We start from the raw sequence: 20,204 nt of genomic DNA on the forward strand, positions 1-20,204 counted from the left end.
CTAACGCTCACGTGGGAATTGTTGGGTTCTGTAATGTACACATTTTTACTGTTTAAGTGCTCCTGAGAGAACTTGTGATGTGATGTGTCGCAATATATATTAAAAAAAAAATAAAACTCACAACAACTCTATACTTCCTCCTCCACAGACACACAGTCAGCTCTGTGAAATATATGACTAAATGCGAACATCAGACAGGTATAATGTTTACTATCTTCACCATCTTAGCTTTAATATTAATATTTAATATTTACCAGCTGGCATTGAACACGCAGTAAATCTGCGGCTGCTTGATGTACAAACTAAAGTTTTGACGTGATGATTGTGCTAAAAAAAATAAAAATAAAAAGTCAAGAGGATCGCAAAGCTATTGAAGATGAAGACTGGTTGAAAGCTGATTGCATGAAAGAGGCAGGTTTTTTTTTTTTTTTTTTTTTTTAATTTATATCAATTTTTATTTTCAATTTTCTTTGAAACACAAGTTTAATAAATAAAGCACATCGATGGGGTACACCATGCAAACATCACTTTCTACGACATAAAACGTGTTTTTGAACCATCTCGCCAATGTTCTGTTCCACAGGCGGCTCACTCTGCACACACGTGCCGCACATGATCGTAACTCCAAGGACTGCCCGTAAAGTTCACCTGTACAGAATGCAAGCCATATTATCTATATACCCATATACACATATGAATGAATGGCGGCTTAACACAGTCTTTTTTTGCTCCCACCTTTTACGCAAGTGTATGACAAGCTTTTCTTGCGTGTCTACGTGGATGGCGGAAAGAGTCGGGGACAGTACAAATGAAGGAGGTGCAGAGAGAGAGTGGACGTGACAAAAGAGGGTAAATGATATGAATGAGGAAGGAGCAAAAAAAAAAAAAATGAATGGGAAGCGAGTCACCCTTGAACTGTGACCGTGTAGGAGAATCAGGGAGTTTGCAAAAGTTTAGAATTACACACCGGCGTGTCAGATATATATAGATATATTTTTTTTTTTGTTGCTTTTCCTCGACTTTGTGGGCAAAGCGAGATCGCCGTTATCTCTTGATTTTGCAGTGTTCGAGCTTAATAATCATTCAATCGCAAGGTGAGCCTGCGCCGTGTACAAAACGCGTCGCATTACTGAGGGGACGACATCAAACCTGTTGCAGTTTGGAAACGCATTTAAAGGCAACGAAGCCAAACCCCTGTGAAATTGGATCAACTGAACCAGGAAGGACTGAACGCCGGGTTCAAAGTAGAAAAGTAAAAGACAAGACAAAAAAAAAAAAAAAAAAAAAAAAAAATTTGACAGCCTTTTAAAATCAAACAAAATTGGTTGTAAAATGTTTGATGGTGTATTTTTGACAAACACTTCTACTGATATAACGTATGCGGTAATGTCTTTAACACAGGTACGACGATGTAACGTGTTAAAAGTCATCATTACATACGCGCGACCAGCGACGAGCCTAAATGATTCCAAAACATCCCGCATCCTAATATTTATTAAGTTTAATTAAGACAATATTTACTTCTTTTTTCATTGTTGTTTTTTTTTTTTTTTTTTTTTTTTTCAAAGTTGTAAAATGATCTATCGGCTGCAACGTGTGGATGAAATATCAATATGCAACGTTGGAACGTTACACAGACTTACAGGACTGCATGAGCAGGGCGTCGCAAGTATTTGGCAGAAACAGAAGCTGAATATTTGTCCAAAAAAACAAAACCTCATTAGAACAAAAAATAATCAAAAATAAAATCTACGAAGGATTTTTTTTTTTTTTTTTTTCCAACGCCGCGACGGCTCGGCGTATTCCGGGTTGATCTCGCCAAGGGAGTCGTCGTGGTGGTTTTGCAACGGAAAGTGAGCCGAATATTGAACCGGGGGGGATTCGGTCTCGTCCCCCGCGGCCTTCGAGGTTGAATCGTCTCTCCCGGGGGTCGCTCGTGGACTAAGTGGGAGAACACAGTTACAGCTCGCAGGGATAACTTAAGTGCTTTGGATCCTAAGTGCGACTAAAACAGTCTTTTTTTTTTTTTTTAAGTTAAATAGAGACAAACTCCGGCGTCCGCCAGGCAGGCGACTCGGCGTATTCTAAGGAGCACCGGGTGAGAACGCGGGTGCGAAGTGTCGAGGCCGCGCGAGCCGTCGGGACCGGCGCCTCCCCGGTGAGCGCATCAGTGAACACACACTTGTACAGTCACATGTGCACGATGGAAACCAGGAAAAAAAAAAAAAAAAATATAGTAAGAAAGTGGGAAATAAACGTGTACGCAATCCTCATTTATTAGAAACAAGTGGTCAGCTGTCTGACATCGCCGCGCGAGCTTTATGTTTTCCTTCCGGTCCGAATGTGTTCGGGCTCCTGCGGGAAGAATCCACCCTTCTCGACCAGGAGAAATATAATCAACACAAGAAAACAGAAGATCGGAGAGAAAGCCTGAAAACTGCCCCCCCCCCCCCCCCCCCCCCCCCATGTTATTTTTCTGCTCAGGTCCATCTCTCCGTCGGTGGTCCGAGAAGGGACGGGGAAACCAGGTCGCGGGGTGGTAGAATCAGGTGCGTGTTGCGGCAGGGCCAACGGGGGAGTGGGGGGTGGGGGGGGGCAATGGCGGCCATTTACAGATGAGTTGTTTTTCTTCAGTGCATTTTCTCCGCGGTGATCCAAAACATTTACTTCGAGCGGCTCTGTCGAGAAGAAAGCCAGAGGGGAAAAACAAAAACGGGCACACGGTTACAATTTGTCCCGCCGCCTGCGCCGACGACGCGTTCGCCGTCCTTCGACGACCGTTCAAGTCAGAACAACAATGAGGGACGACGGATCGGTTCAGTCGTCTTCGGTCGCGGTCGTTTCAAACTCACTGGAGAGACAAGTACCTGGGTTCTGTTATTTCTCCTTGTGAAGAGAGTCTATGAAGGCTTCAAGTTTCTCCTGAATCTCGCGAACTTTCTCTGCAGAGAAGGAAAAAAAAAAAGAAAAAAGGCGGGTTAGACGGTCAAAGACGATTTCAAACACATTTTTTTTTTTTTTTTTTTTAGATTAGATCGTTATTTACGATTCATCGTGAATCCGAGCGAACAAATATCAAATGCGGTGTTCCTCCATCCTCGGGCCTCTTCTTTTCAAACATCTACGTGTTCCTAACCGGTCCTTAAACCACTGCACCGGTGGCCTGTACGTCAAGTGATACGATTTTTTTTAAATCATATGACTTGTCCATCAAGCCCTAAATAGTCTCGACTCTAAATAGATGTCCGGTTTACACGTCCTGTACGACGCGGCCGAGACCCCCTCGGGTCATCTGAGACAGGTTCGCTCAGTGTTTCCAAAATAAAAACCAACCACGGGGAAGCAGCGTTCAGTTTCTGCGCTCCGCCGACGAGCTTCCCGATTACCGCCGGCGCGTTTAAATGAGGGCGGAAAACAAGCCCCGATTTAAATGTAATTCAATTTGGAATTGCATTTGATTATCTTGTACTTCCAAGCCTCTATAAAACACTCCTTCTGTAGGAATAGTGCTCTAAAACGGGCCTTATTTGATCAATACTTTAACAATTTTCTGTGTCAAGCTTTTTTTTTTAATCTTCTCTGGGTTTTAATTAGTTGCAAAGCAAATATTTTTGTGGTTTTGGACTGTTGGTTGGACACAAAAATCTTCAGCTTAATAGCCTAAAACCACGAATCGATTTAGTGAGAAAATAATTATTGGATAAATGAGCAGTAAAGAGATTCATTAGCTGCCATCTTTTGGGGTTTTGGATCATTAATCTGATATTAATCTGCAACCAATGTAAAGTCAACAAATTGGGCTCATCAACGGTGTCGGACCCTTGTTAGATGAAGAAAACGATTCGCTCATCATCACGAGCGTAACCGACAGATTCATCGATCATGGACACAATTGTTACTTTGAGACCTGAACTTGGGATTTCCGACCTATCGACAAGTTTTTTTTTTTTTTTTTTTTTTTTTCAAAACGGTCTGTTTTGTGGTTCGCAAGTTGCAGAAACATAAGTACAAAAACTGAGTAAAACCAGGATGGGTAGGCTGGTTATAAATCGATATTTTTTAACAAAGAAAATATGAAACGAAATTCCTATCCCTATGTGCAGGTAGAACTACCCCGGCATTTTTCACCACACGACGGTTCCAGGCAAACCTCGAGGCAGACGTCCGTCACACGTCTGACGATGAAGGTTTGTGGACCCGTTCCCAGAAAGCGTAGACCACATCGAAGCTCCTGCCCTCCCCCCTTTTTTTTTTTTTTAAATTTTTTTTTATTTATTTATTTTATTTTATAGCGTACACCTCTGTGGCACATTGCTAATGGACAGAAGGAGGCACCATAACAACAACAACAACAACAACAACACATGAAGGAGGGGAATCTACTGGAAAAACAGTCACTCGCTTCTTTTCACCATTAAACTCCCTATTGTCCGGAGACGGCGTAAGACGAGCAATCCTTCCACCCAACGTGTACTGTCACACGAGATGAGCGAGCCATCTGAAGCAGTCTTAATCGCTGATTAAACAGTGGCTGAAGGAAGCCTGTGGGCCAACGCAGAGAAAAGGAAGCCGCGGCTTGCGATGCCAGCTGCACCTCGAGGCCTGGCTGCCTCTCCAGCTTCCCCTGTCACCCTCACTAATCTGTCTGGATCTCCCCCAAGCACAAACTCAAACACCAGCTCTGAAGAACAAACTAAGCGCCGCTCTATCTTGATCAATCAGCAACACGAGATCCGTAGGCCAACTATTGTCGATTGTTTTCCTACGAAGGGGCCTTCTCAAAACACAGCTTGAAAAGACTCGGACGTGTTTTTTTTTTTTTTTTGTTTTTTTTGAGGAATATAAATCATTGCGGTTTGGACCAGTGCAGGAGCGTCCCTAAGTGTCCATTTTCAGGTCGGCACAAAGGTGATAACTGTGTGCGTGCTTCGGAGTGAAACTGAATATCATACTCGGTGGGGGGGAGGGGGGGTGGGGGGCTTATGTGCAGCCCCTCTTTGATGGGCGCATGGCTGCTGAGGTATCGTTTTCTTGATGGATGGAAAGCATACGGTTTGGTTTTTTCGCCTGGAAAACATTGTCAAAGCTGAGAAGTGCTGGATAACATGAGAAAAGTTACAACGCGCACGCACACGCGCACACACGCACACACGCACACACACACACACACACACACACACAGGTAGGCAGAACTCAGAAAAATAGACAGAGCCAGAAAAAGCTGTGAAAGACACAACCACTCTAATGTCTCGAAAACCAGCAAGAGCTGTACAGTCATGCCGCCGCCGCCGCCGCCGCCACCTCTTTTCACCTTCCTACACATTCACCGTTGGCAGGTGGCAGGGGAAGAAAGAAAGAAAGAAAGAAAGAAAAAAAAAAAAAAAAAAAAAAAAAAAAATCCCCCATCCTTTGATACTCTGTTAACACACTCAAGCAAAATGGCAGGGCGTTAGGGGGAGATTACAACACCTAATGGAGGCATTAAGGGGGCCTGTCGAGGGGCATGCTGACAAGTCACTGCGGCAGGTGTGAGGGTTGGATGAAACATAACCCCGCGGTACACCATTCCGACACGCAGCCCACCGCGGGGCACGGTTCACGGGCAGCCACGAGGTTTTCAGATACACGGGCTGTGCGCCCTGACCACAGGACAACATAACTCAATCCAAGCCAATCAGAGCGGGATTACCGACATCTGTCCGACCTGAGGAAAGAGAGATGGGCGGTGCAGGGTGGGGTGGGAGGGGGAGGGAGGGGGAGAGGGGGGGGGGGGGGGGGGGGGGGGAGTTTGATTGGTGTGAGGAAAGGAGGGCGCAGACTGTCAGATCATCAAAACATGGGAAATCCCCTGGCTCAGGCTTCAAAGCTCCTCGCCGGGTTTAGATGTGGCTCATGATAAGGTCCTCCGTAGAGCCTCGGCGTTTCAAATATAGAGCGCTTTGTACAGGTCAAACACTCAAGATCTTACCAACTGTCGGGCAGCGATGCCGAGCTCCGTCAGATCACTGGGGGCAGCAGTGGTCTAAAGGTTAGATGAGAGGGCTTGAGGTAAGAAAAAATACACTGGTTTGATTTTTGTGGATCGAGAGTTTACAACCACCAGAGGGTCTAAATAGCTCTATTTTACCGCAACATTTGCTTCTGAGGCAACTAAAAGCCCATCACTGATCCAGTGCTTCACTGGAGCACAGTTCAAACCCGTGGCGGTACTGGACAGCCCCCCCCCCCCCCCCCCCCCCTAATCAAGAAAAGTGTATCTTATTCCTATTTTTGTTTGGGTGTATTTTGTGTGTTGAGCTGCAGGTTATTAGTCCTTTGCTTTGACTCGGGGTGCAACAGTAAACATGAACTCAATAGTTCAGTATGTACCTCGATTTTGGGGTTTGCTGCGTTTCGGTGCGCATAATTCTTACCGAAACCGATAAGGCCCCCAATGTTGTGTTCTGTAAAATGTTTTTTTTTTTTTTTTTTTTTTAAACGTTTTTGCATTCTTTGAAATGCTTTTTTTTTTTTGTGTTTTCTGAAATGTGAAGCGTGTTCGACCACCAGGGGCCACCGTAAAAGGCTTAAAACCCTGCGGTGCACGCTAATCATGCTTATCATGCCGACGCTGCTTCGCGAATAGCGCTGTCAAAAAAAAATGGTGACGGGATCCTGTCGGGATCGAAGGGCGCGTCGCACCGCCGAAGTCTCGCAACTCAGCCGAACGTCCAGCACCGAACTATTCCGGACCGGCGCCCGCACACGGTTTACGCTCCTTGCGTGTCACGTAGCAGAATTCGGGATTGACTTTGGTCGAGATACCGCCGGACCGAGAAAGACAACCCTTCTTTTGCCCGAGGCGTCTTTGGATTGACCACAAACAATCAGCACCAGAGCGAGGGCATCGGAGACGAACGGGTCGGCCACCGGCGGCAGCTCTGGTTGAGCTAGCCGTCAAACCCGAATCGATGCAAGTCCCGAACAAGCTAACCGCTAGTCCTCCGGGCTTCAGTTCGGTTTCTGTACTGCAGTCCTTACGAACTGAAAACATTTCAGTAAATATCAAGTGTAATAAGTTTGACGCAGAGAAAAGAAGAGTTTGGAGTGTAAAATGGCGATTAGCAAAAACTTGCTAATTTTCTCGGGAGGACCGGCCATTAATCCTGATATAAATTCCAGCGCAAACTTTTAACCGAGCACGACAACTTGTGTGTTAAATGTCTGTCCTGGCATTTTGTCGACGACGCAGCGTAGATCTATCGAAACCGAATCAGGCATTCCCTTGCAGCATGATGCTTAATGACTTTAAAATGAGCCCTCAGCAGCTTTCAGGAGCCCAGGAGGCCACGGGTGAATGTGAATGCCGTCTTTCAGAAAAGCCAATATTCTGTGGATAAAAACTGTGAGAAACAGATATTTATTTGCCCCGGCACCATCTGTTTGCTACCAAAAGACAGCAGCCAGAGGGAGAAAAAGCCACAACAAGGCTCTCTTTTCACCATCCTGTGGAAATGCAACAAAAAAACAGTGGACAGTCACCATTGCCTGTTTCTCACTGAGCAGCGGGAGTAGCAATCTAAAACTCCATTTAGGCTCCTGTTTACCTAAGAGATGAGCCCCAAAACACAGTCATTCAACCGCTCACCCCTTTATCTGGTCATGAATATTCCCATAATCCTCTGGCCTCTATCCCAGAGGCCCCTTCTTTAAGATGCTTGGTGGTGTGTGGGTTGCCGAGGGTGGAGGGACTCTGGCAGACTGAGAGAAAGAGAGGGGAGCCTTTTCCCCAAATCCCCTCTTTCAAGGCCTTCTCTCGGCTGATCTCCACATGAAATGATATCTCATTCACTCGCACTCTGTAGAGTCCCCTAAGCCCGCTGTGGCCGAAGCGCTGGCAGAAGGAGGACTGAGCGAGAAAGCCTTTAATTGACCTGTAATTAGACTGTGTGGCCCTGCTGGACAAGTAGCCAACACAGAGGAGAGGGAGAACAGAGGAGAGAAAAAGATGAGAGGGAGACAGGACAGAGAGGCCTGTAACTTACTGTGAAGCAGAAAAAAACTAATCCCCTTCCTATGGGAGATGGCCACTCTTCCTCACTGGATGTGAAACGGAGGCAACCGTAAAGAAAGGCTGCTTGTTATGAAGAAGTGGCAACAGAGAGATTTCAGCGGATGAAGATTGGTGCCAAGGTTGAGGCTACTTTCGCCTGCCGCGCTGACGTTTTTGTTTTTTTTTACTGACAAGAGAGCAGCAGTTCACAGCATGGTCACTAAGGAGAACGAGTGAGGGGTTTGGTTCCTGTCCCAACCCGTCATCATTCACGAAGAAACTTTTTTTTGATATCTCGTGACTGCCAAGGTCACAGTGTAGGTGGGGACAGTGAACGTTTAAACGGTCTGCTATTTCCTTCTTTGAAAGCGGATCCCTTAATGTAACAAACAGAAAAAGCCTTTTTCCTCAGCATGCTGCTTCATTTGTCACTAAATCTGGATTGTCACGCTATAAAAGCTCAGCCACGGGAGACATGGACGCAGGGAGAGCGGGATGTCGACGGCCCAAACACCATGTCATTGACAGAGCAATGAATCAGCCCTTGCACTCACGGCTCTTATCTAGAAAACAGATGCCTGGGAGAGAGCAGCCCAACCTGGGGAGAGACATGCACAGGTCTGAATGGGTCAAAGCTCGGGGTCAGCCAGAGGGCAGACGAAACTAAAACAGCAAATTGCAGGAAAGATTTCTTTGAAAAGAGCCAGGTGATGACCGTCGCTGGGCTGCGTGGCACGGGTTTTTACTGACGAGCAATTCTTGTGCCTTTGAAGGGCCAGACGTTAAAGATTTTAGTGCAGGAGGTTGTAAAGATGAGGATACTGGTGACAAAAAATTGGGAGATGGTGGATTTAAGTCTAACTCTGATGGGTTTAATTGAACAGGCACAAAAGCAATTGTAAATTAAGTTAAGGCATTGGAGAGAACACAGACTAACTGGAACTTATTAGTAAACAGTCACCATCATTACCCATAGATCTTCTTAAAAAAGAACAGATCTCAGACAGTAAGTCTACTTATGACTCATGGTGTAAATCACAGCAACTCAGGAGTCTGAAGTTTTCTGGGTCTCACCTTTTGCACTCAAAATTGAGGCCTGCACTGAGGCTAAGTGGCAATCAATCTTGACAATCCACATGAGCCTGGGGATGTGGGGCTGTCAAGTCTGGTTTAAACTGAGATCTTGTCATAATCCCTCAGAAAAACTCCCCCCTTCAGATCTGTGGACAAAGTTAACTGCTGATGAACTCCACACTATACACATGCAAGTAAACATTACTGGATGAAAACAGGGCCGCTGACAACTCCATTTGTCTCGGTCGGTCGTCGACGTGGCAACGACTCCAAACCGGCCGATCAAACATGGCGACACGGAGAGATAAGACAGATCCCCCTGCTGCCCTCAGGTAAATACATGTTTTCCAGCTGCTCTGGACCCCACACACCTTCACATCCATGTATCGCACCTGGAATTCCTTTGAGCCACTAGAAAAGGCCTGTTCAAGCCCACAGGCTGCATCTACTTCACTGCAGGTGTTTTAGGGCGCTTCCACATTAGGTACAATTAATGTGTCCCGTGACAGAGAGTGATTATCCCCCAACCCAACTCTTGTTCTGTACCCAAGAACGTTTAAGTCATCATCCACACTGTGGTTGTACAGACCATAAAAATGTGCGCCAAATCCAAATCATACAGTTCTCACAACATACTTAACTACAATGGAGGAGGACTTCACGTTACAGCTGCTTTTGTTTTGGCGGTAAAGACAAAGAAGACACTCGACACACTCGACTGCCAAGAAACAGATGTGAGTGTTGAAATCTTCCCGCATTTGCAGATTTCCGAGGCGACTTGGCGTTGCAGAGAGAGTTTTTTTTTTAATGTTTGAGATGTGTTGAGGTTACAGCCTCGAGCGGTACACTGCCCGATGTCAGTACAGCCAGATTTCTGATGCCTCGTCCAAACAGGCACGTCATGCACAGCTCGCATTTATCAAACATACTGGATCTTGGACTCAAGCGTACTCGAAACACAGTACAGACTAACAAGTGTGAAAGCACCAATAATTGCAGAGATGAACAAAGTAGTTCCGTTACCTCTAAAGGGGTCATCGTCTCGGATAAAAGCTACTATGGGACTTTTAAACTGCCCAGAATAAGAATAACTTCCTTTACGCTTACACGCGCATATTTAACATTCGTATTGTGAAAGACATTCTGGGAACCTAATGCTTTGATATGTTGTTTGTTGTATTTGGACTATTTTCTGCAAGTAATCCAGAACAAGGCTCTGCATTATCTTCACAACAGCACACAAGAAACACATTTAAAGTATTTTCCACTCCTATCTGAACAACATGTTCTTAGCCACAATACTGTTTAACAAACGCGATCCACATTTTTTTTTTTTTTGTCCATGAACCAGACAACGATAAATCAATAAGAAGGGTAGACTAATCTCTCAGGGCAGTAAGGCCATGGCACAAAAAAAAATTCCGAGTAAACTTTGCGGCCTAAATACTGTTAAAGAGCGAGGGTGTATGGTTTTCCTATTACCTCATCTCAACTAGCACCTGATTTCCTGATCTTCGTGCGTGTGTGTGAGTGACAGGACGATCAGTGGGAATGGGTCCCAGGTGGCCAAACTGTGCTGGGAACATGTGAACAGAAGCCTTCCTGAACCTCCCCTCCCATCACCCCACATCTTTCTCTTTCCTATTTTCCCACACTTACGCTCGCTCTTTCCCTGTGGAGGATGAGAGATGACTTCACAGTCTCCGTCATCGTTTTATTTCTTTATCACCACCTCCATCATCACGTCTTGATTGGTTGTCATCTAAAACACACAGCTCTTTTTTTTTTTTTTTTTGCTCTTTTTTTTTTTTTTTTGCTCCCTTGGTCTACTGGATTTATTTTCTGAGTATATATCCTGGGAGAACATCCAAAAGCAGACACAATGGTGTTTCAGCTAACAACTGAATAATTCTGTCTAAATATTATCAACAAATTAAATGATAGCTGTTTAAATGCTAGGAATACATGTACGCTAAGAGCATGTCAAGCCCACAAATTCATTATTGCGCAATGTTTTTTCAACTTGAGCTACTATGAAAAGGTAATTAAGTGCTTAATCTGAGCCTGTTTCAACAACTGATCATGGCAAGTGATCAACAGCTGTGTAAGCAAGAGCTTGCACAATCAGATGCTGGATAGCTGCCTGTGTGTGCACAATATGTCTGTGCAAAAGAAAAGACATTCCTGGTTCTTGAAGGACGTAGATCCCCGCATTATACAGCAGTTCAAAAATATATACTTAAAGTAGATAATATGCTGCGTCTATAACAGACAGGACATCGAAAGACAGAGCTCCGAGAGCAACGGTAAGGAGGGAATAAAAGCAAAAGAAGCTATAAAATGAATAACTGGAGCAATACAAGGTATCAAGGTCAAACGATGGACTTCAAAGCTACAAGTTTAAACGGTGGTATTTAATGTAAGACCACTTCAAACACTATATTAAAGATCAAATTTCTGCAACTGTATACAGTGTGGGCAGTATCAAAACAAGAGCAGCAGGAAATCATTTATAAAAGGAGAAGCAGACTTCTGTAGTAAACCAGATATGACAACAAAAATGCCTTTGATTTTTTTTTTTCTGTTCAGCGCTAATAGGACAGTGAGCACAGCGCAAAGACAGCTGTCGTAAAATGTGGAAAAAAAAACACTCAAGAAATGTAATAAAAACACAATAAGTCTATTCATATCGGAAGTCGTTTCCCACAGTGATTACACAACAAAATTTGATTAAATGCAGAACGGGCAGCCTCATTTCTGGCTGTATTATGACATTTCAGAATCTACTGTTTGTGTATTGTATGCTTCTGAGGAGAAAATGGATAATTTGGCAGCAATTCTTCAGCCTGAGGTTTTTCTCCTTTGTTTGAAAAACAACAACAACTTCTGCAGTAGGAAAACGACACCTCTCAGTTTACAGAACCACATTGCAACTGGGACAGATGTATTTCAAATACAATGAGGATTATGGCAGGAAGAATAAGTAGTACAGAAAGAAAAAGGGTGGAAAACAACAGGGAGCGAAAGAAGAGTCAAGGGATGAGAGAAATAAGGCAGTGTGAAAGAGGGAGCGATGGGGAGTGCGGCCACAACAGACCGCAGTGTAGATGGAAAACAAAACAACACACGAAGCAATTCAAATTCATAAACGTCACAGTTAAGGAAGAGCGCATGTAGACTAAGTGCGAAAGAGCAGACGGTCTGCTTATTATCCAACTGCAAACAGAACTCCCCCACGCTCCAAAATGCGGACCGGACCATGTCGAGTCATATAAACATTTTTTTTAGAGAACCCATTTTGTCCTGAGTGGATACAAAACACAAGTTTAGCTTTTTAGCATGAATGTCAAAACCAAACATGTAAAAAGTGTATTGTTTACCAACTTTCATGGACTGTCAGGTTCTGTATGAACATCTGATTCCAGAGTTATGAAGTTACATTTCTGTGATCACTCCATTTATACGTTAGTGTAGCCAATCAACTGTCGGAGATCAAACACCTTCATAAAATGGTGTTTTGATCTGTGGTCTCAATGCCATGAATCAGTGTTGGTGCAGCGGGTGAGAATCTATCTAGTAGTCCACTTCTGTTGGGTGTTCGGCTATAACAAATCACAAAGGAAGTAATAACAATAACAAGTCAGAGGAGACGTATGATAATGAGGTGATAATGGGGAATGCATGATTTAGTTGACAACTGAGCAAAGAAGTAGCTTTGTTATTTCGTTGAGAAAGTGATATTCCAGAAAAGAAATTGGATTGTGAATAAAAACTTCTTTTTTTTTTTTTTAAACTGTGCCACAATATTAGCATTTTAGATGTTTTTCAAAATAAGTGCAGTCATGACCTTACTAAAATAAACAATACAAAAGATAAAATACACTTGACAAGATACTGTACATGTACTGGGATTAAGTATGTTACTGCTTATGTAATGCTCAGGCCTATTTTCTGCTTAATGTGTAAATTAAACCAATTTAAACTGGATTCCTAATGAGCGGGTGCCCTGGTTGTACATCTAATGTAAAAACAAAGTGAAGTAGAAGGTGATGGAAATAATTCCTGCAAAACGGTTAACTGGTCAATGTTTTGTTTCATTCCTTCCTGAGTGTGCTTGGACAGCTTACGTCATCAGTAGCATCCAAATAGTGCAGCTCCATGTGGTAAAATATACTGAAATGTATTGTGAAATTGCTCAGTCACTGTTTAAACTGGCTTTTGTAAGAACTAATACAGACCATTGTCATGTATATTGTAAACTGTTTTTACTGGAGTTTGCGATTCAGAGAGAAAAGACAGCGATGATGTTGTCATTGCAGTTCGGTATAAGAAGTTCAGGAGTTAAGCAGATGCTATGATATTTCTCTGGCGTAGACTCCGTTTCGTATATGCAGAAATAAATGCATTCTTTCAAGACAGTTAAAACTTACAAGAGATGGCCAACCATTTAAGCCACAGAAGCATTAATGCCTCATCAAACGTTCCCTTCAAGCCTCACAGAAAAGGTGAACTGGCTGAAAGGTTCGCGCAAACAAAAACATATTGACACTCTGTGATACTCTCTCTCCTGAACGCAGGTCGAGATGATATGTCATCCCTTACAGCCGAGGAGAACAGAGGAGCATTTCTCATTCAGCCCTCACTAATCACTCTGGAGGAAGCAGCTCAAAGGAAGACCAGGGGGAAGAGATTAAAGGAAACGAAGTGAGCGTGAGGCTGAGAGGGCATTCCGGTGAGCAAGCCCAGACAACCAGAGCTTCATTGTACTCCGCTTCCACGCAAGAAAAAGGAGAAAGTGACTGCATGCGCAAACACGTGAGCACTTCACACATTACCAGTGTTTTGAAGAACACCTTCTGTTGACACCTTTAATTCCTTAACCCTCAAACAACCTCAGCACAAAAGCTGAAATCCATAATTTTCCACACATTGTTGGGTTCATCAGTGCCAACAAGCCTCCAGTGAAGACGATGAACTTATCGTACGAGGTTGTGCAGTGGCCAGTTGTTCATCCTTGTCAGCGTAATCAAAAATCTGCCAGCAGCCAAAGGGTGATATTAACAGACTTGATTCTGGTGATGTAAAATGCCAAACTTTGGGTGTAACAGAAATCAACAAGGACTGTCAACAAGGATTCAAACAAAAAAAGTTACAGTTAAAATAAAACAAAAGATTCATATTACTACTTATCCTCAACACTAGCGCTAAATATATTGATTGTCAATTAAACCTCTGAGAGTATATTGTGTATATATACACACACACGCAAATAACTGCTTTTTTGCTGCTGCAAGTGCATGACTTGAAATCATTTTGGGGGGGAAAATTATCCAGTGAGGTTTGTTTGTTTTCAAGAACTTAACTGGATCTTTAAAAGTGCTTAGAAACTGCCAATATATATATTATATTATATTATTTATTTATATATATAATATTATATTCTATATATTTCATTACATCTTTCTCATGACTAAGGTTTCAAACTAAACAACCACCCTCAAAAAGAAAAGACATGAAGTAATAATATGTCAGTGAGAGTGTACTTGTATGTCTATCCTTGTGAGGACCAATTTGAGTTTTATACCTTGGGGCTGAGTGGGGTGAGAGTTTTAGTTCTGATGGTTAAGGGTTAGGTTAAGAGGCTTGGGACTGCAGGTCCTCACAAAGGTAGAGATTCAAACGTGTGTTTGTGTATTCAGGTGCTGGTGCCAGTGCACTGTACACAAGCTCTTCATCAATGTGACAAGACGGATAAAAAGCTACCAACAAGGGAGTGACAGCTGGAAACGGCTTCTTCCCGCTCATGAACGGCCGATTCATGTGACAGCGGGAGAGGTGGAGTGAAGGAAGAAAAAAAGAACTGTTCCGGCCTCCATTTACACAGCAATTTGCAAACACTGTAAGTAAAGCGACAGGCGGGGGGGGGGATCTCTGTGAATGCATACTCCTTATTGTTCCGTGTACCAGTCAAGGTAATAAGGGGTAAACTGAAAAGGAATAATACATGAATACAAACGTTGTTAGCTTAATAACTCAACCCTTAAATTCTACCAACATCTCCTTGAAAGGAGAGGCTATGTTATCAGTGATGATTTGCAAATGAAAGTCAAGTGTCTGGAAGCTCACAGTATTAAATCTGATATTCAACACTTCTTTTAAAGAGCAGTAATTCTGAAAACACTGTGACATAGTGCACGTTCTCAGATAAGGCACCACAGTCCTTTTTCCAGTACAACACACACACGCACACAAAGCATTGTTTCTGTGAGGGCCAATGAAGCAGCCAAGCGACAGACCAGTGGTCTCCTAAGAGGCCTGTGCTTGCACATTAGGCCTGGGCTTTGCTCCAGAGACGGCACTGTGCCATACAGCTGGTCTGGCACACGCTGACTGACACACACACACACACACACACACACACACACACACACACACACACACACACACACACACACACACACACACACACACACACACACACACCTCTCTGCAGTGTACACTGTACCATTCATTAACGGTGCTTTTACGCTCTCGCTCACTGACGCACACACCTGACCTGTGTTTGTAACCTGAGCAATGTTGGACCTGTCTGCGAGTAGGGGCAAACAGAGCTTAACAGCAGACTGCCCCCGGGAGCACATTTCTGCCTTTGTTAACTATGTTTATCCTTTCTCCCGTCTCCTCGCTCTCCCTCTTTTCCCTCCTCTCTTCCCTCCCTTTCTTATAGGAGAAGTTGTCAGGTGAAACAGGGCTCTCCTCTCCGATTTCCCACGTGTTTTCTCTCCCTATGTCAAGGGAGAGAACGGGAAGACGGGGTCAGTCGGACAGAATTTGACAGAGGCAGCAAAACAGTGGCAGAAAGATCTAGCTGGATCAAGTGGCCTGCGGTATTAGCTGGTTGACCTGCAGGGTCAGGCCATAGTTTGGGCCTGAGGCAATATGACCTGCTATCATTAAAAAGGTCTGAAGGGTGAAGGCGGGGGCGGGGGGAGACACAACATCTTGCATGAAAGATGATTTCACAATACATTGAATAAGGTAGCTTCACAGACAGACAGGGACAAATCCTTTTCCCTGAAGAGTATTGCATGACTGTGCGGCTCCTATCAAGCGTTCTCAACCTCTGATTTGAATAACCACACTTAATAACTGTGGTGAAAGACTGGTGTTATTTAGCACACTCCTCCAACTGAAAGACTGCAGGTGCAGTGCCTGCTAATAGCAACAGTAATAGCTTTATTCCACTCCTGATACTACTAATTAAGAATCGTTAAAGCTCGCCCCTGGAAACTTCAACATCATGACATCAACTGGACACGTCAATACATAATTAATTAGAGATAAAACGTACAACAGTTCTCTAAAAGACACTTAAGTAGAACTAAAAGTTTTGCACAGAAAACTTGTGGCATGAACTTTTTGGTTAAAGCCCATCAGCCATGCAGTTCAGTCTAGACTGATGGCCCCACATACTCCTGCCCACACACTTGGGTCTTGGCTGTATTACACAAAAAGCCCAGTGCAAAGTGTCAGACAGCTAATGACCCAGATCCTCCACTCACCCACTAACTCAACCTGACAGACTGACAAAGCTAAAACTGTGAAACATACATTTTCTTAGTAGGAGGAAAAGCAAAATCTGACATCACCATGGAATTAGGTCTGAGTGTTATAAGCATGCTGAGAGGTATATTTCCAGAGCAGTTCAATATTAAAGTTATGAGACAAAAAGAGTGGTGATATATATATATATATATATATATATATATATATAATTATTTTTTTCTGTGGGGCATTTTATGCATTTACTGGAGAACAGACAGGAAACAAAGGAAATAAGAGGAACGAGACATGGGGAGAAACATGCAACAAAACTCTCCATCTAGATGAAAATGAGGGAATGTTGCGGGAGACAGTCAGTGCTTAAACCCAAAGATTACCAGGACTCGGTTCTTTGTGTTAGCATCTATTCTCTTACCTCTAGTTTCATTTCACAACACTTTCAGATCGCATACACATTGTACAAGGACAGCAATATTTTCTGACATCAAAAAACTGAGGCCAATAATCAAATATTGGGGACATCTTGTATGCACTAGTTTTTTTTTAGTTTTTTTTTTTTTTAAATATACAAATATTTGCATATTTGTAGAGGGGTCGGGATAGATGGCATTTTAAGAATTTCTTGCTGGGTAAATGAACCTGTCTATGAAAAAAACATTTTTAAACACATTTTATTATTTCAGGCGGAATTGGATTCGAGGAATTACAAATATTATTACTGATGAAGAAAAGCAAATACGAACTTTTACGTTTAGAAAAATATTGCCAGTCAGCCATGACTGAAGTCATCCAGCCTTATATAATTAAAAAAAAAAAAAAAATCATAAAAGTCTGAGATAAGATTGCACCAGGTATTACCAAAACAAATACACTTTTGTATTGAATTTTTTAAGGGGGTCATTTTCAGATCGCAATGAGCGGTGTTCTGTCTCAGACTTATTATTCAAAGGATATCTCAGAAAACAGCACATTCATTCATCATATTCTTAATTACTAAAGTACTACCTCTAATTTATATATCGAAAGCATTTTACTGTTCCCTAAAAAGATCATGCAGGTATTTCTGGTGTTTAATTGTGCAACTTATTCTTCGAGGTAGGTGTGTTGTAAATGATGTTTGTCAGTGTGTGCCCCTGTGGTGACAGGAACTATCATCGTGTGTGCGTGCGCGTGTGTGTGTGTGTGTGTGTGTGTGCGTGCGTGCGTGCGTGTGCGTGCGTCACACAGAAAGTTCGGAAATGGCAGCGAGCCTTGCAGGCCTCTTTGTGAGTACGGCAGTTGCTTAGCAAGCAGAGCTTTGCTGGAGAGACGACTCATTGTACCAACTTATAATTAGGAGCCTTGACAAGTCAAAATTAGCTGATATATGGGTTCACCGCCAAGAAAGGTTTTTCTAAACTTACTAACACAGTAGATACAGTACAAGTGCACAGTGTCATTGTACAAACACGAAGCGCATTTTAACAAATGAAAATGAAAAACATGCATGTACGGATTCTGAATCTATTTGTGCAAATGCACATTCATACTTAAGCAAGTTCACACAAGTATCCCACAGACTGAGGATGGGTCGCCTGTTTCTATCACCCTTCCAGAGAGTGTTACTAGCTTGAATGCTACTCGCAAAGAAACCAAAAAAGGGAAGAAAGTGTCATGTATAACACTCGCGGCAACCGTTGTGTGGTGGTGCTGACCAACAGTCTGTGTGCCTCAATCAACTCTGTGTAAATCTAGATTTAGATATCCATGGAAACACCAGGCAGTATGCACAGGTCTGGTCATGTAACTGGTGGCACAGTCCAAGACATGACTAATCCTCAACAACGAGAGGGCTAGTTATTTGTACGCGTGTCTGCACGAGCGCCAAAAGCGCAGAAATCCTCTCCATCCATCTCTGGTTACCGTTAACGCTCGGCTAAAACGGAGACCAAAGCAGTGCTGGTGCTCTGACTCATACAAGCCACATCCAACCCTTTCCACATAACAAATGGAACCCAGAGAAAGCATATCATTTATTTACAATATATATGGGTCTGGTTCATGACCTTTGCAGGCAGAATAATTTTTCCAAATGAGGATTCATTTACTTAAGAAAATTAAGGGAAAAATAAACAATTCTTCCTTTTTGTTGATGCACATAACATAACATAACTTGTGAATTAATCGAGAACACATGCCAAGTGGGTGTCAACACTTCATCACTGGAACCGCATTTCTCGCGTATGCAGGAAGACCTAAGGCTACCGGAGCAGTTTAGAACGTGTTTTCCCATTTGACACGACTTACATTTTTTTTTTTTTTTTTACCACATTCAGATATTCCCAACAGTAAAATCAAGGTGTTTGTGTCGTTGTGATAGTTTGTATGCGTGTCAGAAGTCTGATGGACAGAGAGAAAGAAAAAGAGCACAAGTTTGAGGTTGTCTTTTAGGAACACGAGCAGTCTGCAAATTGTGCCGCATTTAATCAGCATGGTTGTGTTAACAGAGAGCATGGCTGGTGGTGGTTGAACAGACACATTCAGCTCCCTTCTATTCTATGTGCCAATAATAGCTTCCAAATATACCGCAGAAACACCTTTACACGTACGAGGGACGTCATCACAGACCTGTATGTAAAGTATATTTATGTCTAAATATCTCCAGGGGCCAGCCATGTATGAAGGGTGTACACGTAATGGGAAAAGCATTTTAGGTTTTGCCTCTAAAGCTTGCAGGGATCATTAAAAGTGCTCACCTTAGTTCAAAATTTTAACAAAATATACAACATGAAACATTGTTGCTTACATATGAAGATCTGCCACGTGTCTGAGAAAACAATAAAGCGATTCCCTCTTAAAAAAAATGCTTGAAAAGCAGCTTGTCAGTTGACCTCGAGACGCTTTAACCTGCCTCTACTAATACTGGTAAATCAGACCAGTTAATGCAGATTCTTGAAGGACCACTGCCACCTACTGACAACTTTGAGATTTCCTATAATGGATCCTTTTACTTAATATGCCATACCATGAGTTGAGCACTTGTGAGCATTCAGTATTTGAATGCAAGCAAGCTGGAGTAAGTTATACGATTGTTATATAGAATCAAAATTACATTCGTGATTTAAAACAACCACCAATGCGACAAGTTTAAAATGTGACAATAATTCAAATTTTCAAATACGGCGTATAAGCTGTGTCTTTTCTGCTGCGCAAGTATTTGTGTGTCTTACTGAGATCTTCAGCCAGCTGGACTCGGCGGCCAGTGATGAGGTGGCTCTTCTTCTCCATGTCCTCCCCGAAGTCTTCCAGCACCTCCTTCACATTTTTCTCCAGACGGCGCACTGAGCAGACAAACGAACAAACACACACACAAAGAATGATAATCAATGCCTGATCCAACAAAACTGCATTGTATTTTTCTGTTGATGTTCTGTTTGAATTATGTGATCAAGATATTTTACATTCATTAAAATGGTTGAGAGACGATCTGTCTATTTTTACAATGGGCAGTTTTAAGCATTCAGTTCATGATTGCATATTTATTGACAATCTGGAT

At 42.9% G+C, this 20,204-nt stretch overlaps 1 protein-coding gene across 4 annotated transcripts in view; it reads right to left on the reverse strand.

Moving 5' to 3' along the window:
* Positions 1-989: 989 nt before the first annotated feature.
* Positions 990-20,204, reverse strand: part of opa1 (OPA1 mitochondrial dynamin like GTPase) — a 38,015-nt gene continuing 18,800 nt past the window's right edge. For all 4 annotated transcript variants that reach the window (XM_069153460.1, XM_069153458.1, XM_069153459.1 and 1 more), the window contains 3 exons: positions 19,879-19,989; positions 2,868-2,942; positions 990-2,678 (listed from right to left, as the gene is read on the reverse strand). In XM_069153460.1, the coding sequence (XP_069009561.1) occupies positions 2,878-2,942; positions 19,879-19,989 (176 nt within the window). In that variant the 3' untranslated portion in view covers positions 990-2,678; positions 2,868-2,877. The remainder of the gene's footprint in view (positions 2,679-2,867; positions 2,943-19,878; positions 19,990-20,204) is intronic.

This window comes from Embiotoca jacksoni, unplaced genomic scaffold (genome assembly GCF_022577435.1).
Source record: "Embiotoca jacksoni isolate LCO1_2020_lvr unplaced genomic scaffold, fEmbJac1.0.p SCAF_19, whole genome shotgun sequence".
Classification (NCBI taxonomy): domain Eukaryota; kingdom Metazoa; phylum Chordata; class Actinopteri; family Embiotocidae; genus Embiotoca; species Embiotoca jacksoni.